General features: G+C 34.4%; 2 protein-coding genes across 4 annotated transcripts in view; one reads left to right on the top strand and one right to left on the bottom strand.

The window, feature by feature from the left end:
• LOC127843982 (anoctamin-10-like) overlaps positions 1-26,103 on the bottom strand; it is an 84,377-nt gene extending 58,274 nt beyond the window's left edge. Inside the window, exon 1 of the mRNA XM_052373927.1 lies at positions 25,993-26,103. The gene's annotated coding sequence lies outside the window, so the exon portion shown is untranslated. The remainder of the gene's footprint in view (positions 1-25,992) is intronic.
• On the top strand, positions 6,441-13,593 carry LOC127843983 (toll-like receptor 2). Of its 3 annotated transcripts, none has more exons than XM_052373929.1 (2): positions 6,441-6,546; positions 11,204-13,593. In XM_052373929.1, exons 1-2 carry the CDS (start codon positions 6,518-6,520, stop codon positions 13,119-13,121), a joined length of 1,947 nt encoding a protein of 648 aa, XP_052229889.1. In that variant the 5' UTR covers positions 6,441-6,517; the 3' UTR covers positions 13,122-13,593. The 3 variants fall into 3 exon arrangements, with proteins under 3 accessions (XP_052229889.1, XP_052229890.1, XP_052229891.1); XM_052373930.1 differs by lacking the exon at positions 6,441-6,546 and adding an exon at positions 6,553-6,681; XM_052373931.1 differs by lacking the exon at positions 6,441-6,546 and adding an exon at positions 6,889-7,035.
• Positions 26,104-26,451: the final 348 nt, after the last annotated feature.

Genomic DNA, 26,451 nt, shown 5'->3' with positions numbered 1-26,451 from the left:
GGCTTCATTTCCAACCCTTAGATACCGATGAGCAGCAAACAGCACAAAACTTGAACAGACTGCTAATTACTTGCAGGCTGTTCTGGTTTTACGCTGTTTGCACATAGCCATTTTCACTTTTCTTCTGAGTGGAAAAGGGTTAATAAAGTGAACAAAATGTCTGTCTATGACAAGAAAAATATGATATAAGCATAATATTTTTTGTCAAGATAATACAATTTGCACATTTGTAAGACACTTCTGTCATTATTTGATTTGATTCTTTTACTAACACTACCAACAGAAAGTTTCGAGTAAAATAAAAACTTTCCAGACCCAGAAAAGTGTGACAGATTGTCTGACTGACTGACTGACCGACACACAGAGCGCAAACCATAAGTCCCCTCCGGTTTCACCAATAGGGGACAAAAAATCGAGGAAGATCGATCCCTGCATTGTCGCAGTAATGGTTTTAGATGTTGTTACAACGCAAAACTTCGCCTTTTAATTGACGCCAATTAATATAATCACAGATTTCAACATCACTTTTGTTTATACTGATAATTTAATCCCAAGTTTAATAATATCAAGTTTCTATTTTTCATACTGAAATTGTAAACAAATAGTCAATCACATCAATTAGTCTTGCGAAAATGTGCACTCTGCTTGAATTGACAGTTTGATGTCATCGAAGGAAAGTCGCTTCCTGTCTTAAGCCATAAAGAAACACATTTCTTGCCGACAAAAGTTGCTTCCTTTGTCTAGCAATCAAAATGCTGAACCAATGGTTGGTTTGTTACTCAATGGCAATCTTCTAATTAAGTAACAGAAAGTGCATAGCTCACCCTTTTGAAACATTTGCAGAGAACAGAGGTGAAGTTTAGCGGTTAATAGAACGTGTGTTTTACGCAACTTGAGTCCCGATTTGGCGTAATTACTCGGCCTAAGCTTTGAAATGAAATTTATGTAAGATTTTCGGAGAAAGACCGATTAGTTCAGATTTACCATCTTTCTGTACAGTTCCCAACAATGGCGTGTGGGTGTGAACGAAATTCTTAAACACATTTATAGTAAATAATGGCATTGTGTTTTGTTGGATTATTACTAATTATCAGATTGAAAGGTAATACTATTTTTGTAACTAATATTATTTCGGGTTTGTTTAAAATAAATAAAACATTAAAAAATTTAGTTTTCTCACAGAATCAGACAATGAATTTTTCTGATCCTGATTTTCCAGTTGTCTTGTAATTTTGACCGGACTTATGAAGTACACATACACAAAATATTTCCTACAATTTTTTCTAAATTAAGATGCTCTTCACATAGATTGTATGTGGAAAGTGGACCAAACCTTCTCCCGTTCCTCTAGGCGAAAGAAAGTGTAATGTATGTAATGTATAAGAAGATGAATTTCACTTTGTTTTAGAGTGTTGAATGTACTTAGAATTAAGATCTCAGTATATACCATTTAATTACACACATCGACCTAACATGCACAAGTTTATTGAATTACTAAGAACTGAAAATAAAATGTTGTTACACAAACTATGCTGTAAAATATACAAATCATTTTTAGTAAGGGATATAAATACATATGATCCGGATTGACCTATGTATGTGTTAAACGGTCGCTTTAAATTTACCATAAAAAATGTATTTAAATGTTTGTTTGTTATCCCCACGCTTTTTGAAAAAAAGGTGGGGATATTGTGGTGATCTCCGCCGTCCGTCCGTCCATCTGTCCGTCCGTCTGTCCGTCCGTCCTGGCCACTATCTCCTCCTACACTAAAAGCACTAGAACCTTGAAATTTACACACATGGTAGCTATGAGCATATGTGCGACCCTGCACTATTTGGAATTTTGATCTGACCCCTGGGTCAAAAGTTATAGGGGTTGGGGTGGGGCCGCGTCAGAAATTATCACTCATTTTTTTAGGTTATTTTACATTTACTTCTTTATTTCTACACCGATTCACTTCAAATTGATACTGGACCTCACCTATGACAATACGGTCAATCTCAACCATGCATGGCCCCATTCCCAACCCTGGGGCGCCCCGCCCACATAGGCCACACCCACCAAAAATTTCCATTTACTATAATTTTTTCATTTCTACACGGATTCACTTCAAATTGATACTGAACTTTTGTTATGACATTAGGGTCAATCTCAACTATGCATGGCCCCAATCCCAACCCTGGGGCGCCCGCCCACATAGGCCACACCCATCAAAAAATTCCATTTACTATAATTTTTTCATTTCTACACGGATTCACTTCAAATTGATACTGAACTTCTCTTATGACATTAGGGTCAATCTCAACTATGCATGGCCCCATAACCAACCCTGGGGCCCCGCCCACATAGACCACACCCACCCAAAATTGCTTTACTATAATTTCTTCATTTCTACACCGATTCACTTCAAATTGATATTGAACTTCTCTTATGACAATACAGTCAATCTCAACTATGCATGGCCCCATTACCAACCCTGGGGCGCCCCGCCCACATAGACCACACCCACCCAAAATTGCCTTTTACTATAATTTCTTCATTTCTACACCGATTCACTTCAAATTGATACTGAACCTCTCTTATGACAATACGGTCAATCTCAACTATGCATGGCACAATTACCAACCCTGGGGCGCCCTGCCCACATATGTCACACCCACCCAAAATTGCCTTTTACTATAACTTCTTCATTTCTACACCAATTCACTTCTAATTGATGATGAACTTCTCTTATGACAATACGGTCAATCTCAGCTATGCATGGCCCCATTACCAACCCTGGGGCACACCTAGGTCAAACATTCGGCGTGGGGATACGCGTCGGCCTCTGCCGCGCCATTTCTAGTTTTTGTTGTTGTGGTTTTTATCAATTGTCAGCATTATCTGTTTAATAAAGACATTGTTACAGGATTGTGCCTGTTTCTGAATACTTCTACGACATTATGACTGTATTATAGGAATTGTATTACAGCTATTAAATAAGATTCAACTATTTAACATAGAACTAAATATTATATGCATGTGCCTCATGAAACGAAAGCTGTAACTTGATGTTAGTACAATGTATTACTATATTATTTTACAGATTGTCCTAACATATATACATAATAATTTATTTCATATATGGTTGCCATTAATAAGCTCCATAACAATTTGAAGTTATTACACATATCTAATTACATATATACTATTGATAGTTGTTAATATAAGAACCTAGTATTTGATAATGCATGTATGTATTGTTGCAATGAAATGTATTATTACTTTGTTTAATAATAAACTATTTACTTTGTAAACACTGAATGCTCTATGTCCACTTGGGTTTTTGGCCTACTGGATGTATTGTTTAATAAACTTAATAAACTTATTTTTGCAAGATCTGCACAAAAATGTCAAATTTTCTAACCTTTTTTATACCCCCTGACGAATGAGGGGGTAGATGTATGACTGAGTTTTTACAGCAACGAAAATTTTAAATGTGAAAATTTGAAATAATGTACAACAATTTCCCCTCAAAATACAGCCTCTTACAGGCTGTTTCCCAATGGCAAAGGAAGCATTTTTTCCCCAAAAATCTTACCAAAGTTTCCCCCAAAACTATCCCAACTTTTCTAATAAACTTAATTATTAATTTATTTAGTTTATTAAACAGTACTTAATAATATAAATTTTAAAATGCAGTTAAACATGCACTTATAAACACTTGGAATATTTAAATCATAAATAAATAAAGTTGGAGCAAACAAACGCACAAACCAACCAACCAACAGACAGGGCAAAAACAATATGTCCACCACTATAGTGGTTGGGGACATAAAAACATTTTGACATTACATGTAATACCATCTTGAAAAAATATAATAATTGCACAAGCTATATGATTAAATGTTATCATGCATGTTGATGAACTTTTTTTTTCGGAAATGAGCTTTTCATCACATCACTAAAAAAAAAACAACAGGATTTGGTACTTAAGAATTTCAATTTTCACAACACACTTTTAAGTTATTCGTAAGTGAACTACTAAAACAAAGTTAACCAAACCAGTGAATTTTAGGGGGAATTTTTGTTTTTGAAAGGGGAAAAAACCAGCCAAGTTTGGTGGGGGAAGACGCCGATATTCGGCGTCTGTTATATAAGGTAAAAAAAACCTGCTCTATTATTAACACCAATTAATCATTTGTTATATACTTTATGAGTGAAACTATATAGTACAGTCCAACCTGAGAACAGCGATCAGTCGATGGCAATGGCCAAAGTGACCGTTGTAGACAGGTGACCGGTGTTCTCAGTTTCCACTGATGGTTGATCAGTTGGTAGTATTGCTAGGGTGTTACCCAACCCAGTTGTTTTGCACACAGTGTAATGTAAACTACCACTTATTGCCGATAAATTGATTATTTGTAGTGAATAATACAAATTAATATCTTATCAAATGATTTAAATTTATTTAAATGCATACCTATTATTAAAGTAATAAGTTTATCAACGATTACATTTTTGTTTACTCATGCATCTTGTTTGTTCATTAAATCCAACAGTCTCTAGTTGTATTATATTCATTACCTTCATTGGAAGATATTTTTAAATAACAATTGTCACATGTCATTTACGTTCATCCAAAAAGGTATAAATAGCATATTGCTGTTATTAACCAAAAGTACGGCATAGCAGCATCTTCGTCATTAAAAGAAACAGACACTAAATCTTTTAAAATTTGGCATTCAAACAGCATTTTAATAACAGAAGTTTAATGTGACAAAATGATTAGTTGCATATATGCTGAAAGTTTGGCAAAAAAGTTGCAATCTGATTTGTGTCAGCTTTGCCAAAATAGACGACCACTAATCCTTGACGCCTTCTCATAACAACACTCGCTAGCTTATTATGGCGTATGACTGGTCCACTAATTGCTACCAATACACATTGACTGGTCCACTAATTGCTACCAATACACATTGACTGGTCCACTAATTGCTACCAATACACATTGACTGGTCCACTAATTGCTACCAATACACATTGACTGGTCCACTAATTGCTACCAATACACATTGTTATTGTTACTTGCACATGTTTCATGATATCAAAAATCAGCTCATCGATAGCTAGTTGTCATTTATTAGAAAATTGCCCAATAAACTATCTTATCATTTTCATGCTGTTATGAAATGTACTGATAATTGAAAAATTGTATCAACCAGTTGAGGATGCTCATATGGCAACCTTGATTCGTTGTTTCGAGCCACCAGTGAAGGTGCCACCTTCTCAACACCATATTATATAATTTCTCTCATTGGGCCACATTTATCACATCAAAAGCATTTACCGCAATCATATCCTTTAGCCTCTAAATAGACGCACAATAGTGGCTGACGTCACTGGTAAGAAAAAATAACTATGTAGTTAAATGTTTACTTTTTGCACAACGAAACGACTCCTGACTGCTTTTCTCAGGTTTAATAAGGCTCTTGGAGTCAAATAAAAATGAAGCTGGCCATTGAAGACAACTTGAGACCGTTATTTTCAGGTCAAATATAGATGGATTTCGTCAGGGGAAATCCAGCCTGACCATAGTCAACATCGTTGTTCTCAGTTGACCGTTAAGTCAGGTTGGACTGCATTTCCAAAAATTTCATTATTCCATTTATTAGCTGCTTTTAATACATATATTTTTACAAATACATATTTATTTGTACGTGTATAAAATATAATAAAAATATTACATTGCACTAACTTAAAATGCAACAGATTCACAATTAGATTTGATTTGATGATTAAGCATGTTAATGTACAATTGTGTTATGGAATGTGTAAATGTGTATTGATGCATTCATCCCACGATCAACATAAAGTCATGTTAATATATACCAACACCAATATTAATGTACCATTTTTTATTTGCATTAAACAAGCCACAAGATAATGTGCATTCATTCCATTTAAATAAACATATAAACCATACCTGAAAAACAGCTTTCGAAATTGTTTGACAAAAGAAGTTTCTCTCATTGATGACAATTTATATACATGATGTATGTGCAATCATGTGTATCAGACCAATTAAAGAACCATGATCGCAAAGGGAACTTTATTGTTCATAATGTATTGATTTTCCTTCCATTTGAAGCAATAAAATCAAGACATTTAATGGATGAATTCATTAGATAGCATTGCAAGATTATTTTCTTTACTGGCCAGACACCCCTTTATTTAACATAATACACTGGTCCACCTTTTACTTATGTTGTCCAATACACAAACCATACAGCATACCTTACATGTTTGAACAGGTGGTTTAAACCATTTTCAAAGCAGGTATATCTATATTCACAATGACCAATCCCTTAACCTAATCCCAAATCTTTTTGTTAACATAAATTCAAATGAAATGTAGTGTATGTGTTTTGTATTGACTTTAAAGTGTTACAGGGATCTTGTACACTTGATTGATCCCTGTTTTTCCATCAGGCTAAAAATAGACCAACAGGTAAAGTGTCCTTGACAGAAGCAAATATGGCTGATGAATGTTTACAATGTGTCAGGTAGATCATACTAGCATATAAGTTTTACATTCTATTTAACATAAAATACACATGCAGTTTGGAATCCATAGTATTGAATCAGTGAATTCATGAATATTAGCTCTGGATTTTAATCATGGAAATAAACATTTACAGGTAATTAGTGAATAGTAAATTAGACAGGTAAATTGAAAAAATTAACTAAAACTCGCCTTAGTTAGTTAAGTGAAGAGCAGATATGAACCATAACTGACAGTTTGGAAAATTGAGCAGAAAGTGTCCTACATTTCTTATCTATACAGTAGAGAAAAGTTAGTGGTTTATTCAAATTGTTTAGTGCATTGGAACTTTTCTCTACTGTATAGATAAGAAATGTAGGACACTTTCTGCTCAAAACATACACTCCTTTACTACTGTGGTGTTTGCTTGGTAATAATTAAAGTGATATACAACTACCAGTATAGATATTGTGTTCAGCACAGGAAACTGGCATTGGATTATTTGTTACAGGTAAACAATGTTCTGCAGTGAATGTTCACAATATTACTCAAAACAAGCTCAGTATTTCTTACTTAAAATCTGAAATCCTAGAATTGCATAACTCTGCATATCTGATGTTTACAGATTATCTGCTTGTCAATCACAGTTCAACAACAAATTAAAACTGATAAATTAAAAAATAAGTAAAGTTCATTCATATCCTATAAATTGCAATAAAATTAATTGACAGGAAAATTATGATAGTGATTCAAACTTGGTGCAGTAAATTTCATTTGTCTGTAGTTGACTTTATATGAAGTATGAGAAGAATACCTAAAAACAAGATGCGTTTGTGAAACACAATGTCCCCCTATATGACGTTTGACCTTGTAGGATGACCTTGACCCTTCACCACTCAAAATGTGCAGCTCCATGAGATACACATGCATTTCAAATATAAAATTGCTAGCTTCAATATTGCAGAAGTGACATTACATGAGCAATTTTGACCCATATATTTGACCTTGAAGGATGACCTTGACCTTGACCTTTCACCACTAAAAATGTGTAGCTCCATGAGATACACATGCATGCCAAATATCAAGTTGCTATCTTCAATAATGCAAAAGTATTCATAAAATTAGTGGTTTGGGCCACATATATTTGACCTCTGACCTTGAAGGATGACCTTGACCTTTCACCACTCAAAATGTGCAGCTCCATGAGATACACATGCATGCCAAATATCAAGTTGCTATCTTCAATATTGCAAAAGTACTCATAAAATGAGCGATTTTGGCCACATATATTTGACATCTGACCTTGAAGGATGACCTTGACCTTGACCTTTCACCACTCAAAATGTGCAGCTCCATGAGATACACATGCATGCCAAATATTAAGTTGCTATCTTGAATATTGAAATACTGCAAAAGTGTACATTAAATGAGCGATTTTGACCCATATATTTGACCTTTGACCTTGAAGGATGACCTTGACCTTGACTTTTCACCACTCAAAATGTGCAGCTCCATGAGATACATATGCATGCCAAATATCAAGTTGCTATCTTCAATATTGCAAAAGTTATTGCAAATGTTAAAGTTGGCGCAAACCAACCAACCAACAGACCAACAGACAGGGCAAAACAATATGTCCCCCACTACTATAGTGGGGGACATAAAAATATATTTATTGAGAATTAGCCATTAGTCGTCACCACTAATAATCATATAACATTGATAAAATACAAAAGTTTTACAAATACAAAACAAAATAAATTTGGAATTATTCTCTGGTTTTGGTTTAATTTTGTTTCAAACATCAGGGTTCTTTCTGGGCTTCAAAAAGTTGTCTCCACTTAATTTTGCTAAATTCAAAAAGTTGTCGCCACTTACTTTTGATATATTAAAAAAGTTGTCACCACTTACTTTTGTCGCCAAACTAGGGCCCAATAAGGCAAAGAATATCGTTTTACAATAATACAAACAAAAATAATCATTTTACAGTATGTTTGACGAGTTTATTAAAAACGGCACATTAATAAATGTATTTAATAACAGCACATTTAACAAGTCTATTTAAACAAGTTATTAATTTTATTAACAGGACATTTAATGATCAGCCTGCATATATTGCTGCTATTTGGATGCCTCAGCAGCTTTCTGGTGCTCTGAAAATACAAAAAGGGAACATAATATTCAAATAATAGTAATCAATTCATTTGTGTGAATTACATGTAAATCATTTGTAGCATATACATAATATAAATGTGTTCTAGCATATGACCTACTACATAGTGCCCAGAATGCTTTTACTAGGAGTTCTAAATAAACTTGAAATTGTGGCAAGTGAAACAAAAAAATATGTCTCCTTCATATAGCACGAGTGAGTCTATGTAAAAAGTATTTTATTGCCTTTAAGGCCATAGAAAATAAATAACTAGATTCTCATACAAATTTTGGGGAAAATTGGGGCGGGTGGGTGGGTTTTATTTTTTTTATTTTTTATTTTTTATTTTATGTGTCGGACCTATATATAAGTAATGAAATGTTCACAAATTTGTTGGTTTATATGCACAATGCCTATATGTATGTATGTATGTATGTAAAATTATAGAATAAAAGAAAAACATTATCAAAATTTGACTATTGTGTTTTATTTTACCCTTTTAATATCATGTTAAACATATTATGACATTCAATAAAACATTGACTAGACAAAGTATTGACTAGACAAAGCATTGACTAGACTAAGTATTAAAGAAAATACAAATAAGTAACAGAACCCTTTACATTATTTTTTCAGTATGACTAGAAGTCATTGATTAAAACATGGTATGCATTCGATAGACAGCATTTACTAATTTAAGTTCAGTTTGTATTAATTGGATGAAGATGTTGAGAATGAAGATGATACACATTTAATATGGGAAGTTTCAGGGGTGTCTCCAATACTAAAGTGAATAAAATTTCCTAGACAGCCGACAGTTTGACTAACTGTAACATCGGGCAACACCTGTGTCAATTCTAATTTATTTCGGCAAAAGAAGGCACAGACGATTTTCGGGTGGTCAACTTTCAACGATGGGGCTTGATCATACGAACCACAAGTGAACTCATCGTACAGGTCCGCGAGAGTTAAAGTTTCTGCACATTTTGACACCCTGTACCAATCTTATACGGTTGTAACGCCGTTTCAACATCTAAAAATAAGAAACATTTTGTTGTTGTTTTCGCTAGATCACTTAAATTTCATTCAGCTGTTTCGTCCTCAGTATTTTGTGGCTCGATTTTTTTTTTACGGATTATTTTTTCAAAATAAAAACATTCGGGCGGGACGATTTTCGATGGGCGGGCGGGGATGAGAATCTAGTAATTTATTTTCTTTGGCCTAATCACACCTATTTTTCTAAAACAATCGATACTTACCTTTTTGATTGTTATTGTTGTCAACCTAACAGTCATTAATCTGCTTCGTATACTGTGAGAAACACTTCACACTTAATCACAAAGTTGATACCGTAATTACTCTAAGTTTTCTGACACTTAAAAATAATTTATTTTGTTTCGATACAAAATTTTTTTCAAAAAGTATGAGCGTCCAAAAATTTAGAGACATGTATGTTATGTTTGTTGGTCAATTATTATATTTAAATAAATGTGCATTAATTGTATTGTGTTGTACCCACCTTTCTCTGCTTTAAATAAAATACAACTTCACTTCTGCAATCTCTTACCTGAAATGGTACATAAAAACGTTATAATAAACAACCATACTGCTTCCTGAATACGATATCATTTCAAATGCTGTTCGGTGAAACCAAGGTATATTTCCGGTATACATGGTAATCTACCCAATTACGCAATTGAAATGGTCCCTCAGGGCATTCTATGCCAGGTTTTATGATCTTAATCTTGTTGTAAAACTCCATGATCGAAGGGTCCCAGATAAAGGAAAAAGGGTAGAAATCTAGTATATAAGCGTTGTTAATTTTTAATTTGTCACCAATGGCAATTGAAAGCGGGAACCTTGAAACATGGATAACTTATATCAAGTATAAAATGTTGCACAGTTGATAACAGTCTGGAGGCCCAGTGGTTTCATCAACAGCCTTTTAATCCTAATAAACTTGTTTGAGCCCTGCAGGGTATAAAGAAGTTTTAAATTCTAAATTCTATTCTTGTCATTATTATGGAGCTCTACAAGTCTGTGGTTTAAATAAACCAATTTAAGGCATTTCCTGACACTCTTAAAAAAGGGCCCCATCTGTAAACAAGTTCCTTTAACAATCATCAAATATCAGTCCTGAGAACAAAGGTACCAAACAAATGAACACTGTCTGGCAAAACACTTCTATTACTTGCAATCATGAAGTTTAATACCCTTCCCCAACACTGTACATATTCCTTCCAATATACCCCAACACTGAACATATCTGTACATATCTGTACCATTCCCCAACACTAGAAAAATATATATAATTCCTTCCATTCACCAACACTGTACATACTCCTTCCATTCACCAACACTGTACTTATTCCTACAATTCACCAACACTGTACATATCCCTGCTATGCAACTATATTGTTCCTAGAATTTGATGCACATACATTTGCTTTTCTTGCTTAAACAGTGTCTTATTTAGTTTTCATAGATCAAAATAATGTTTCTTTAACATACATGTATTTTGTTTCAGGTATACCCTGCTGCTGCTGCTGTTGTTGCTGTCTGGCGCTGTTCGGGTGGTGGAAGGTTGCCCAGGGAACTGTTTCTGTATACCAGACACCAGAAGTGTTAACTGCACTAGGTTGCCAAATGTAGAATCCATGGCAATGTCGATTCCAAGTTACACTCTAACCCTTGATATACACAATGGGGAATTCAGTGAATTCAGAACAACTGATTTTTCTCAAATCAGTGCAAAAACATTAAAAAAGTTAAAGGTGACCTCTAGCAAACTGAAGAAAATCGGCGACAGATCCTTATCAGTGTTTGCAGATTTAGAGATTCTAGAACTGAGTCACAATGAAATTGAAGACTTGCATCCAAATGCATTTGCTAATCTACGCATGTTACGTGTGTTGGATTTATCACACAACCAAATTATGTACCTTGCTAGTCCAGACATTCTCAGACCACTTGTCAGTGTTGTAGAGGTCAATTTAGGCTTTAACAAAATTGTTGACTTTCCGAGCGGATTTTTTGCTTCGCAGACCAATCTCTTAGAGTTAAACATTCAAAACAATGGTATTGCTAACTTAAAAGGATCCTCATTTCAAGGTGTTCGTAATTTACGCAAACTTCTTTCTAATTCGTGTAATATTCAAACAATGGAAAATGACTTATTCAAATCAATAAGCAATGTTGAGACAGTGGACTTGTCCTTCAACTTTTTGCACTACTTGCCCATGAAAGGGGAATTCTCCCAGCTTATAAACCTCAAACATCTGTTCCTACAAAACAACAACATAGAAACCCTTGCAGATAACCAATTTCAGGGCTTGTATCTAGAGTCATTGGATCTGTCTCACAATGCCATCAGTACAATATCCAACAATACATTCAAGCACATGAAACATCTTTCTCATCTGGACCTATCCTTCAACAGACTTAACTCACTGCCCTCCTTGACGTTCCAACCCATCTCTGACAGCCTGTCGAGCCTGAAACTGAACAGCAACCCTGGTCTGGGGTCACTGAGTGCCACACTGTTCGAGGGCCTCACGTCCCTCCGGGACCTCAACATCTCCTCCTGTGGCCTGCACACACTGCACCACAACCTCTTCATGTTCCTAGTCAGCCTCCAGCACATCGACCTCTCAGCCAACGAGCTCACTACCTTGCCTGCAGCATTCTACGACCTCACCATTGCCAATGAAATGAAGTTTGTTAGACTCGACGGTAACCAGTGGTACTGTGATTGCAGAATAAGGGACTTTCGTGAGTGGTTACGGAATCCTAAAACACCTCATTTGTTATTCTGTCAGGATGTAAACCAGATATTGTTTAGGATAAGCTGTCAGATGCCTAAATGCTCAACTCCATCACGCTTAGAAAACTACAATATTGCCATGTTGACTGACGATGTGCTGGACAAGTGCAATCACTTTATGGCCAATTCTGGGTCAGGCAGCCTAAATGTAGTGATTGGTGCAATTATTGGTGTCATAGTGGTAGTTATTGTAATAATTGTAGTGGTTATAGTGTGTCTGTGGTATAGACGAAAGCAAAAGAAACACTTCCATGGAGTTAACAATGATGATGAAATGCAGCTAAACCAATCTAACAATATAGTGAAACAGCAGAAACAAACTAACCATGAAAAGAAAATTACAAAAACAAAACACTTTGTTGAAAAGAAAGAAAAGCGCAAACAAATTGATCCAGAAATTGGGTCACTCAATGAGTCTGACAAGGATTTCATAGTTCGTAACTATTTTCACTCTATGAGTCCTGGAGAAGATGCGGACTCGGACTGTACCCAGTCTATGACACGCATGGACTCTGTGAAGAGCCTCTCCCAGTCTGGTTATGACTATAACTCACGCAGGGCTTCACTTAGCTCAAGTCAGTACAGTGCTAATATGGGATGCAAGTTTGAATCAGCCGTTTGATATTGCAAACTTAACAATATTAGCACATGTGCACAAGTCTCAAACTAATTTGGAATGTAAGCATGGCCATGAAAATGAAACAGAACATATAAATGCAGTACTGGTATATATAATGTAAATTTGTTTCAATTAGTATTATACAACTGCTACATGGCTTGGCTTTAAACAAGCATTCCCATAAAATGCAGTATATAATATAAATTGTATATGATATCAATTGATTTGAAAATAGTATTATACAACTGCTAAATTGCTTTGGTTTGAACAAGTGTGTAGTAAGTTAAAGAGTAATTCATTTACATGGTATACTGAATTGAAAGTATGTGCCTTTATAGCATCACTATTTAACAAAAAGTCCAAGCTATACATGTCACCCAACGTGGGCATTAGTCTTGTCATAAGTGTTGGCATCTGGGTAAAACTAGTGCTCTGGCTAAGGTAAACATGCAACATCTTTATTTCAGTGCTTCTATTACAGATATTCAGTTGAAACTTAATGTGGCCAGGGTTACAGTGAACATGCAACATGTCCATGTCACTGTTTTTCCATCCTAACTTAAACAATACCTATCTCCTGGTGTTGCATTTGGTGACAGTTGGGTCTAAGTCAAGGTATATTTAGCTAAAAATAGATCAAGTTTGCACTCAATAACTTCAGTCAGGATGGAGAAATTGTGCCGGAACTTAATGTGAAAGGTTACAGGCTGATCTAGTGAGTGATTGCATTTGGGACTAGTGAGGCCAAGGTCCCTGTTACTTTAAATAGAACGTGTTTCGCTTCAATAACTTTAGTTTGGATGAAGGTTTTGTGCTGCAATATTTGTTTGTAGTCAACTCACATGCAGATCTAGGATGTGATCACAATTTAAGCTTGTTTGGTCAAGGTGAATTTTACTTTAAATAGACAAATGGTTTTCTTTCAATAACTAGAGTTAAGATGGAGGTATTGTGCGACAATTTCAGTGTAGATCACTTATATGCAGACCATGCTTTTAATTCGACTACAGTAGGTAAAAAGTTGAAAATCTAGTTTCTTGGCACCGTTAAATTTCATCTTTACATTTATATATACCATGTAACTACTACAAGTATTAAACTTGATATACATGTTTGTTTTCATTATATCAGGTTACATGATACTATCAAAGCATAAAATAGTTGAGCGAGCAGTTTTGGGAAAGCACTTGTTACAATATGAATGTAAATATTTTAAGAACCAAAAACAAATTAAACATATCCATACTGCATAGCGCTTCATATTGGCAGTGTTTTTTTTAACATTTGAGAAACATTCCTGAGGCCTTTAAATTGGGAAAAATTGAATCTTTTTACTAAAATAAGGAAATTGTGTTTTTCTTTTTGCTTACAAATACCATAAAAATTGAGAATACAAATATGTTAACATCATATTTGTTAAGGTTAAACTCAAAGAGCTCAAAGATAGATGGACAGAATGTTGTGATTTATATATTTATAAAAAATGAAATAAAAATTTATGGGAACATTTAAATGGGGAATTTTAGGCAATCATTTGGGGGAAAAAAACATTTGAACCAAAAAACAATGGTTTGAGCATTGCTATAGCATTTCCATTTAAATACAATAATAATTTATAATGGTAATCACAAATAACAAATAAGTTGATAATCACTACTAAGTACCACTGATAAAAATCTTGAATGTTTACATTGTTACTAAGATGCCATGTAAATTATCAAACAGTATTACTTGATAGTGTATTATGTATATTTCTAACACTACTAGCCGCTTGTTTTCAAGACAAAGTAGGAAATCAAGAATGGGTTATTATGCAATTATTTATGGCCAGAGCCTGATGTATTGTAAATATTTCTAAAGAATTCCAGGAAATTGAACAGTAAAATGCACATGCTAAAACACATCATGTCAACTCGTTATAAACATACCCCTCGTGTTCAATGCTATGTGCTTTCAGGCTGTGATTTGATTACATCCTAAAATATCAAATAGAGAGATTTCATCTTTCTCAGGTCTATGAGGCCTTATTTTACAGAATTATTTTATATTGCTTGGACCAGAATAATCAGTCAAAGGTATTTTCTTCACAAACTATGGGCATCAATGTTTGTCAAACGAAGTTTATTGTTACGCTTAATTTTGTAAGTTACTTACATTGAAAAGTGATAAGTGGACAGATTCTTTAATAAGTACTTATACAAATAATAACAATATATTTATAAATTACAGTATGACCAAACCGACCAGGTCTAAAGAAATGTATATTTTTCTTATATCTATTTTGCAAAAGATTTAATTCGGAACTCGCGCGCTGTGGGTTTTTCCGATTTCTGAGCGCGCGCGGGAGGTAAAAACATTGTCATTAATACAGTAATGACCAGTAACATCGATAACCGACTTGCTTCCCAGCCAGTAGCGGATAATAAGTATTTAAACGACAGAAGTGTTTCTTTTAGGAAATGTCAAAATTCAAGTCTTTTGTTGTTATTACTATTACTATTATTATTAATAATTACACATAACAAATTTAACACCGATATACACGTATGTCAGACGTTTAATACAGGATTAAAGTCTAAATACACCATTCAGATGTACAGCCGACTATACGAATGGGTCCAGTAGCTAACATCAGTAAAAGACGTGAAAAACAGACTTTGCCAGCTGTATGGTAATGAAGGAACCACAAACCGCTTGACATATGCAATATTTCTTCTGAAAATCATAATTCATGTTCTTGTTTTTTCGGCATGCTTTATAGATATAGCAAATAAAAGTAATGTATGGTAAAGCTTGTTATTGATGTGTCTCCTAATCTTAAGGTCTTAGTCTTTCATTTTCTTTACTTTTTAGATTAGATTAAAGAAAAGCATCAAAATAGAGCTATATCAATAAACATATAAATATTCAACTGATATTAGGTCTAGTACTACGAATGGACTGAGGATAGTAAGGTTTTGTTGTTTCGTACTTGTCTGTATGATTTTTAATATATTTCAAAAGTATAATATATATACGATGGGGTCAATGTCTTGATAGTTTCGTTGACAAACTTCCATTTAAACTGTATGCCCAGGCCTACGCACAGTATATGCAATGAATAGTTACGTGATCGAAGCTGTTTACATGTACATGCAGCATTATATCGTGTTACATAGTATTCTTACAAATTAAACACGATCGAGATTAGTTCATCTAAAGAAAAATGATTAAATCATGGTATTTTTATCAACTAAAACGAACGTTTGAGAAGAAAAAGTGGTGTTTACTATTTAGCGATAAGACAAATTATTGATTCACTCTCTTTTAAAATATGCTAGTCAGCTTTTGTTTGTACCTACCATGCGTGCTCAAATATCAGAAAAACCCAGACTGGAGAGTTCCGAATAACAACTATTGACAGCTTGTAAAAACAAATGTGTTGCCTACTTAAATAGCCATGTGATGATTGTGTAACTATTTGTAAAACTGAATGCACCAGGTTGGGCATGGTTTTTCAGGTATAATAACATTTGTTGTTTTATGTGCATATGTTTTAACACAATATCAGGTATTACGTAAATGACCTGAATAACAAATAAATTATGTTGTACATTTACTATTACTAAATATTGTATTGCTATGATGCATGATTAATATTTAATAAAGCCTTTATTAAACTGAACATGCTTTTAACATTAGTATTAGGACATGTATGTTGTTCAATACATTTTATATTCCTTTTAAATTATACCCCACTCATAGAGGAAAAGGTAATACAGTTTGAAGAATGAAGATTTATAATGATTGTTGAAGCTACAATTATTGCTCAACAATAATAGCTTAGGGGTCAATTTGTGAATCAATTAAATGGCCCAAATTGGGATTTTCCAACTCACACATACATGTATTGAAAGTTTAACATTTTATTTGCCTTCATAAACTGTTTCGACATTGAAAGTCAAGACATTATTAAGACTATAACTTCAATATGACTCTTTTATTGTAAACAACAACATGAATACCAAATTGATCAGTTCATGACAGTTCTGCTTTAGGCTTTTAAACTCCTCACACAGCTCTATTGTTTTTCACCTCAGGATCACCTTCAATACCAAGTGCATTTTGTGCATCTCCGCCATACTGCCTGATTTAATACGGACTATGGTGTCCAGAACTTATCTCACATATTCCCCATTTTGCAAGTGAAGAAAGTCTCCGCACATTACCCAACACAGGGTATCTGTATTTAAGCTAGTACTTTAAATCTGAATCATTACAATCTGGAATGAATTAACACTCTCTGAAGTTTTAATGAAGTTTCTTCTCCTAAAATGACGAAAAAAAATGTTATAATTTACATTTGGGAACAATCTTTTTGCAGATTGGGTCTGTTCAACAGCTTTTATAAAAGACAAGGAAAACCCCTCTAGCTCAAAATACAACCCTGTATTTACATTTTGGTCAGGGCTAGTGACCCAGAAAGGTAAATTTTGTCAACCAATGCACAAAGTCTGATCAAGTTAATCTTTACAAAAAATATATTGAGTGTGCTCAAATGTTTTAAATATATACAAAAAACATGTTTATCATACAAATGGTAATATCCCACAGAATTAACTTCCTGCGCTTAGTGGAGTGAACATGTAACCAATAAGGTGTTCACTGGTAACAGTTTCACATTAGGCGTCAAGCAATTATGAGAATACATCAAACAGCCATCCCACTATACTTCATGGCACTCATACGGAATCCAAACCAGCACATTCAGAACAATTGCAGTATCAAGTCTTATAAATGAGATGTTTCACACCAATTTTGTTCTACTTTTTACATAATGGGGTTGAATTCACTATGTTATCGCCCACATCAAAAAGCTCGATTGCAAAAAAGGCTACCGTCATTGCAATAATCAAACTCTCAGCTACTGAGCTGTACGTACATACATGAACATATAAAAGCTCAACGCATTCAAGAAGAATTAAAGGATATCCCTGAGCCTGAATTTGCAATCAAGGAACATCCATGTGCCTAAATTTCCTATTATTATCTGTGTGTGTTTTAACCCTTGAGTAATGTTGAAATTATTATTGACACTTAAAAGTAAGAAAAAATCTGACCAATGCCATAATTATGTGGGTTTATGCTCCTGTCTCTTCACAAAATCCTGTGGAAAATCTTGCCATATAACATATTTTTTTACCAACAAAATCTATTCAGTATTTACATACATTTATGGTATCTGGTTAATCAGCAAAATCCATGTTTCTCAATTCAGTGTTTTTGTGTCGTGCCCAATAAAAGTATTATGTACTAGTCCCATTTAGTAATAGTAGAGGAGGACTGTTCAACTGATATCTGAATTACTAAAAACGATCTTTACAAAAACACAAATCTCTTCAAAGCTAATGGTGAATACCAATATCCGAACATTTACGAGCGAACCCGAGATTGGCTTCGAGCAGCTTCGGAAGCACACTGCAGTTCTCATGAATACATCGTTCTTCGGGCGCTGCAAACTGCCAGTCTCGCGTTCCCTCGTAAATGTTCCGATATCGTGGCGTGAAATAAGCGTGGAATATTATATTATATTAAAAAGGTGGTAATTTTGGGCAAAAAAAATCACTGTTTAGTTAATTACAAATAATTCATTTATTCCAAAACATAGATCTAGGGACTGTAGGGGGAAGGAGTTGCATCTATTTTATATGATTGGCTGAAACTTAGAAGCTCGCTGAATAGATACAAGTATGATCTGAATCACAGGTGTTGGGTTCGTTGCTAAGCCACTAAAACACTATCAATATGTCATAAAACAACATTTGTCATCACTTTTACAAAAAAAAATCTGATATAATATATATGATATTCATATATATTACCGGTATATCAGAAATATATTTTAGTCAACACAATGCGAACCGTTGTTCGATCACATATTGATAGTAATTTAGTGACATGGCCACTCGCCCAACACCTGTGATCTGAATGAGGAATCTATTAGTAACTTGAGTAAACACAATCATGTACAGCTGTAGACCATTTGATTCTTCTTTGGTTTACAATCTGGACATCAAACACTGGGCCATGACTGATTGTCAAAAGCACTGCTTACAGTATGGTAACATAAAACATTTGCATACAGACATAAGTTTAGTCAATAAATTCATAAGATATACCGAAATAAACATAACCAAACTTAAATCATAATGCAAAGATATTATTGGACAGTGACCTATCATCTGTCATGGGAACCTATTTCTGGTGTTTTTGTTTACATTAATTTAAGAACAAGACTCTACGTCTCCTCATTAGAAATGTCCATTAAATTGCAAAATGAAGCACAGGAACCCCAGTAGTGTAATAGAAATGGAGTTTTTCTCCAATTGGAGTGACGTCACTGGAAATAGGTAAATCATGCAAGTAGTGGATGCTATAGCTAAAGAAACTTCAGCGAACAGTTTATATAGTATTGACAGACCTGTATGCTGAAGCGAACCCCATATCAAAAGTCAACCAGAGTCATGACATATTTATGTCATGCTATAAATCAAAAATAGTTCATTTTCTTGGATACATTTCTACATATATTTGTGAATAAATATAAATTACTGCATCTGGGCATATTTTAAGGTTCAAATAATTCAAATGCATAGATGAAAACAAGGGACAAAATTGTCACAAAACCAGGTTTTCATTGTGAAAAAAAAATCTGATAAAGGGAGAAAACTCAAACTGAACTTTTGAAATGAACAAACAAAATTAACCCCCTTTGTAAGTTTTTTTTTTTTTAAATCTATTTTTAGTCGTGGCGACCTTGACATTGGAGATATTGACATGATTCTTTCGTGCGACACACCGTCCCATGATGGTGAACAAATGTGCCAAATGATTTTAAAATCTCACAATGAATGACATAGTTATGGCCAGGACAAGCTCATTTATGGCCATTTTTGACCTTTGAACTCAAAGTGTGACCTTGACCTTGGAGATATCGACGTAATTATTTCGCGCGACACACCGTCCAATGATGGTGAACAAATGTGCCAAATGATTTTAAAATCTGACAATGAACGACATAGTTATGGCCCGGACAAGCTTGTTCCGCCCGCCCGCCAGCCAGCCAGCCCACCCGCATTCGCCAATCTAATAACCAGTTTTTTCCTTCGGAAAACCTGGTTTATAACTCTCATCAGCCTGAAATTCACAATTTTGAAGCCATTGTCGCTTTGTCACGTGACGAGTTTTCATTTGGACACTTTTGGATCGACCTTGAAATTTTTTGCTGAAATCGTAAACATAACTTTTGTTTTCTGAAATCTTTTATTTGTGATTAACAACTTATGACTGGTGGATTAAAAGACTGATTTCAAAGTGAATCAGGTAATTTTAAATAATTTTTACTTTGAGTTTGTATATTCACTACAATTGTTTACAAAACAAGCAAGAATAATTAAAAATACCGGCAAATGTCTTCTGATTTTGAAAACACTTGAGCACATGGTATGTTACTAAAAATAGAAATAATGTCAAATGACCGTGAAATATCCGGAAATTCTCATTTAAAAAATGTCTGTCGCATCGCTGTTTTTCTCGATATGTTAGAGCAGAAAAGATAAATTTCAAATGTTTACGATAGTATTTTGTGAAAGAATATATCAGTTAAATGTGAAAAATGTCAATCGTTCTGATCAAGTGGTTGATTTGGGCCAATAACTGCATTTGAAAGCTGTTTTGGATGGTCTTTGTTAACTGTCAAGTTTTCGGGAATTTCTGGTTGACTTACCTAATGGGGTTGGTCCATAACTTTAAAGTTGCGCCAGTCAAAAATCATAAAAAGCGACATTTAAAGTTAAGGTAGCCAGAACTAAGGATGCCATGGCTTGGTGTAGTCTGTAGGGAAATAGAATCCTTAAGCATGCTGTTCGTAAACAAATTTGACATGGACTTTAACGGAATTAAATTATTCTTTGACTGTAAATCGTTTGTTGATGTGTTGTGTGCGCTAGTTTAGAATCTCTGTAACTCGTTTTCTTAAAGGGGCCTTTTCTCGTTTGGGTAAATTGACAAAATTGAAAAAAAGTTGTTTCAGATTCGCAAAGTTTCGTTTTAGTTATGATATTTGTGAGGAAACAGTAATACTGAACATTTACCATGCTCTAAAAAAGCCATTATAAGTATCTTTTGACAATTTAAAAACCCGAAAATTATAAAGCATTGCAACGCGAAATGAATTAATAATTTGGAGAGTTCTGTTGTTGTCATTATATTTTGGTGAAACTACAAGGATTTCTTATATAAAGTATAAAATACATCCGACATTGTATCCGGAAGAGTAGCCGAGTGGTCTAAGTCATAGACTTTTTACTCCAGGACTCCAGGGGTCAGTGATTTGAGTCCTGCTGAGGGTCAATTTGTTTTCCTTTTTAAAAGGGTGCCGGTCAACTCGTACCTAAGTCAACTCGCACGGTAGTCAACTCGCACGTTTTTTGGTCAACTCGCACGGCATTTCTGGTCAACTCGCACTTTTCGAAGTCAACTCGCACGCCTCGAAAAATACATAGAAATAGATGAAGGATGTAATATGATCAGTAGTTTATAAGAAGTTTATAAGTAAAAATAATAGAAATTATGTCCTTTTTTAATAATCTGAATATACGATTGTCACATTTAATGGCTCTTTTACACTTGTGGTCGGTGTTTTTCACGGGTTATATGAATGTTTGTAATAGGTGTGAAAGGTCTTATATACAACTAACAATTATTAAAATGGTAAAGCATTAATCAATTAAACTAAATTGGTATGATAATTAATCATTGATACTTTAATGTTTGTCACAAAACTAAGAATGTTGTAAAGGGTGTTGTATACCGAGCACGATTCAATTAAAGTTAATTTAGCTTGTTATTAAAAAGTTTTACTTTTATAATCAGGTGTAAGTTAAATTAAAGAAAATTAAAACGAAAATTAGGTTATGTTTGTTGCATGCGGTTATTTCATAATAGATCTTAGTTATGTATATAAATCGACTAAATTAAGAATAGGTTATCATTATCAACATATATGTGCTACGGAATACATACATATAGTGAATTCATGCGGGTTTTTTTTGTGATGGATTATCCGTGTATATTGTGTTCAAGGAATGTGGGTCCAAGGCAGCAAGCAATTGAATGCGATAGTTGCCGAAAATGGCAACATCGAACACATGCAAAACCGGTAAGTACCATTCATATCATTGTATACTATTATATTTCATAACTTAAGAAAAAGCCTATTTGCCGACTGCATTAGAATGTCAAACAAGTGGAAAGTGATACTCATTTTCTATAGCGTGTCCGTTGCAAAACTTACATTTTCTATTTTTGCGTATAATGTTATTATAACGACCTCTTTAGATTTCTAATTAATGTGAAGATAATCGAAATCATGTTAGTGGTGTGTTGTATTTCTTATTTCTGATTTGTCATAAAGTCAAGTAGTTATCTCAATATACCAGCTTTTCTCAATATGGTACCAGCTTTGCTTGAAGTTAATAAACGTTGTTTATTTGTATTGAAGATGAAAGTTTGTTTTTGTGATACTGTTATCACTCGATCCAAGTATTTTTAACCAATATTGGAATATATGTAATTTGCAATTATTAATTCAAATACGTTTAATTGTTCGCGTGTTGATTTATAATAGTGGAAAGTCTATGTGGAGCTCTATTTCCGCGTTCATGTTTTTTGTTTTTTAATTATTTGTATTCTAATTTCTATTTAATTGTTAGAAATTTTGTATAAGCTTATATTTTTTTAATGAGCTATGGAAGATATTGAAAACAGCTGTCACCTAATCAGTAACAATACCCTATTTATCACCACTAAAATTACAATAAACAGATAATCTGTCAGTCATTCAGAGCTGATAAGGGTACTGATTATCGAGGAGTAGATAAAGATGGCTCTAGGAGAAGTGCCCCCCCGGAGAACTGCCCCCCAAAAAATTTTTCACTGGGCGGAGAACTGCCCCCTCACTGTTTTTTATAGGGCGGAGAACTGCCCCCCTGCCGATTAATAAGGGGCGGAGAACTGCCCCCCTGTCAGAATTGATGACCCGGAGAAGTGCCCCCTAATTAAAGAAATTTCGCGGCGATATATAAAGCGAGTATTATAATGACAATAACGCCAGTAACTTTCTTGCTATTATGTCTGGAAATTGAGTGAAATTTCAAAAGTAATATAAAGTTGTACAAGTAATAAAAGTTATAAAACGGCAAAAAAAAAAACTGCCTCGGCATTGACGTCGCCATCTTGATAATCACGTGATTTTCGTCTATGTGAACAAAGAAAAACAAATCACTTTTTGCTAATAAAAAGTTTTCTCGGCTGAATTATTTGATATTTTCCCCGTAAGTAAAACAAACAATTAGCATGCAATTTAATCCATCCTTATGGAAGCTGAAAACAATAATCTATTTGTTTGTTTTCGCCAATTACGGATTTGGACGGTTCAATATAATAAACCCGTATGCGGCTTTATTCAAAGCTAACAAGTTCTTAACAATAAAGGTCGGTCCGGTCTACCAATTAAAAGATCGCGGTGCTTATCGTTAACGGTAACAAGTTCTCTGCCTGCCTAATTAGCTGCTAATTAAAGCAACTGTTACCGATTTTGTTTGTTTGGCATGTCGACATGATCTGCTCAAAATGCAAACTGTTGCCGTAATATGTGTAATGTGTGTATTTATGTATGTCATTTTGTATGACACATGCATTAACTAAACAACATAAATAAATTGATTATAAATTCGACTTCACTCTACTTTTTTCTTCAAGTCAGCTAATTAATGCCTTTGCTTTGCCTATTAATTTCCTTTTTTATACGTAAATTTACGTTTTTTTTCCATGGGTCAATACTATCTTTATAATGAAAATTAATTCCGATGTAACTTTTCCTCCATAAGTACTGAGTTGCACGTCTATATTTAGTTGCGACACTTGGCCAGTATTAACACGCACGCGTTTCCTGTGTGGATCTCGACTATGTTTCGCGCTCTTATTAAAACACGACTTTTACATGGCATTCATGTATAGTGAGTGGTGCAGATGCGCACTAAGGGCCTTAAACAGTATTATCACATGCCTCTAGACAATTTGTGTTATTCAGTTCGATAAATGGTAATATACTTGTACTGAAATTCAATTGTTACCGGATAAAATGTGTACGGCGATAACGTAAAATTACCCGTAAGTATTGTTTTCACTACGTAACTAATAACTAATATGACACCGGGGGGCAGTTCTCCGCCCCTACAGATTTGATGGGGGGGGGGGGGCAGATATCCGCCTACTAAATTCTGACAGGGGGGCAGTTCTCCGCCCCTACAGATTTGATGGGGGGGGGGCAGATATCCGCCTACTAAATTCTGACAGGGGGGCAGTTCTCCGCCCCTACCGATTTTATGGGGGGGCACCTCTCCGCCACCTTTAAAATAAGGGAGCAGTTCTCCGGGGGGCAGTTCTCCGGGGGGGGGCGCTTCTCCGGATACCTTAAGTACCGATAAAGATATTACTGATAGGGGGTCTTTGATTATGTGTGAAAATATTGGAATAAATATTTTAAAAAATATATATAGATGTATGTCTCATTGTGTACATATTGCAAAGCTTTCTTAATTTGTGTAAATATTGAAATAAATATTAAAAGAAAAGTATGTAGATGTATGTCTACTTGTGTACATATTGTAAAGCTATGATACTGTGTGTAAATATATTGAAATAAATATTAAAATAAAAGTATATAGATGTCATCTATACTTGTGTACATATATAAAGCTTTGATAATGTGTGTTAGATCTAATAATGAAATAAAAAATAAAATAATAGTTAAAAAATAGATAAAAGGACTTAAAATGTCTGTTATAATGTGCCGATAACGTTACCATGGTTAAACAATATTTTCTGATTTTTTTAATTTATTTTGTGAATATTTTTCAAGAAAAAGTATTGAACTAAACTCTGAAAGTATTTCTTATTTGTTTTGATGCATAAATTACTCATTCAGAACCCATTAATACATCAATATTTTGACTACCGTGCGAGTTGACTTAGGTACGAGTTGACTTCCGTGCGAGTTGAGCTCGATTGGTCATTGTCTGCTCGGGTACTACTAACATGTACCCAGGGTACTCTTAAGTATACTTACATGTACCCCGGGTACGGTAAATATACTTAATCGTACCCGGTCGATATTAGACTGTACCCGAGTTGTATTCCCGCCTAAAATTCGATGTCGTAAAACGCGCTACCGATAATCTTAAACAAACTTCTCTTTAAAAAAAACTGCGTCAACATGCTTTGTGAGTATGAGTTTCGATAATATAGAGGCCATTTTACAGAAAATTGACATGCATGTGTATATAATTAATTTTAAACAAAAATAGCCGACAACGACTGATTTAGCGTTAAATTTCCCGGGTACGTTTTAGTATATTTACCGTACCCGGGGTACATGTAAGTATACTTAAGAGTACCCGGGGTACATGTAAGTAGTACCCGAGCCGACAATGACCAATCGAGCGCGAGTTGACCAAAAAACGTGCGAGTTGACTACCGTGCGAGTTGACTTAGGCAAGAGTTGACTGTAAACCTTTTAAAATTGTATTCTTGATTTTTTACTGGAGCTTTTTATATCCAATGTTTACATTTATCAATATAAAGCATTTAATGACAAACTTCAAAACATGCCAAAATCAGTGCAAAGGCCCCTTTAATACACCGGTATTTGGTCACTGGAGGATACGTTCGGTACCAATGCTACTAGTTATTCACTAGCAATTAGGTGGTCTCAACACTAAACACTGCACATTCCCCTATCTAAATAAGTAAGTATAGATTTCCATATGCTTACCTATTTTCAATGTTCGACGATTTTTTTATGTCTATCTTTTGTACCCCTATCTTTTAGGCATCACAAGATGCCATTCGTGAATCGGAATGGTTCAGCCATTTTCCCAGAATTGTGCATTATTCGGCATGAGATTTGGTTTCGAGAGTTTCCAAGAGTTAGGCGCCTTTCTTTCCTCTCAAGTTTCCAGTACTAGTGATCGCATTGTGTGAAATTAAACATCTACAAGACGAGTCCAAATACTGCTATGTTGTAACTCACTTACCAACATTTTATAGTTAGGCCTACAACTATGAATTTAATTGATAAACAATGCATGGAAGATTATATTGACAAAACAACTCGTGCATTTCATGGTGTGGCAATAGCACTTTTTTTAAATTTATAAGCATTATATATTTCGTTTACTAGACACGTTTTAAGTGTTCCTGCTTAAAGACACTAAATCGACATTGGCGAATA

Source organism: Dreissena polymorpha, chromosome 9, assembly GCF_020536995.1.
Source record: "Dreissena polymorpha isolate Duluth1 chromosome 9, UMN_Dpol_1.0, whole genome shotgun sequence".
Classification (NCBI taxonomy): domain Eukaryota; kingdom Metazoa; phylum Mollusca; class Bivalvia; order Myida; family Dreissenidae; genus Dreissena; species Dreissena polymorpha.
This window is presented reverse-complemented; position numbering and strand designations above follow the sequence as displayed.

Coding starts and splice junctions, on each gene's coding strand:
- LOC127843983 (XM_052373929.1), top strand. CDS start 6,518: ATGGCTGATGAATGTTTACAATGTGTCAG. Junction 6,547..11,203: donor GAATGTTTACAATGTGTCAG/GTAGATCATACT, acceptor ATTTTGTTTCAG/GTATACCCTGCTGCTGCTGC.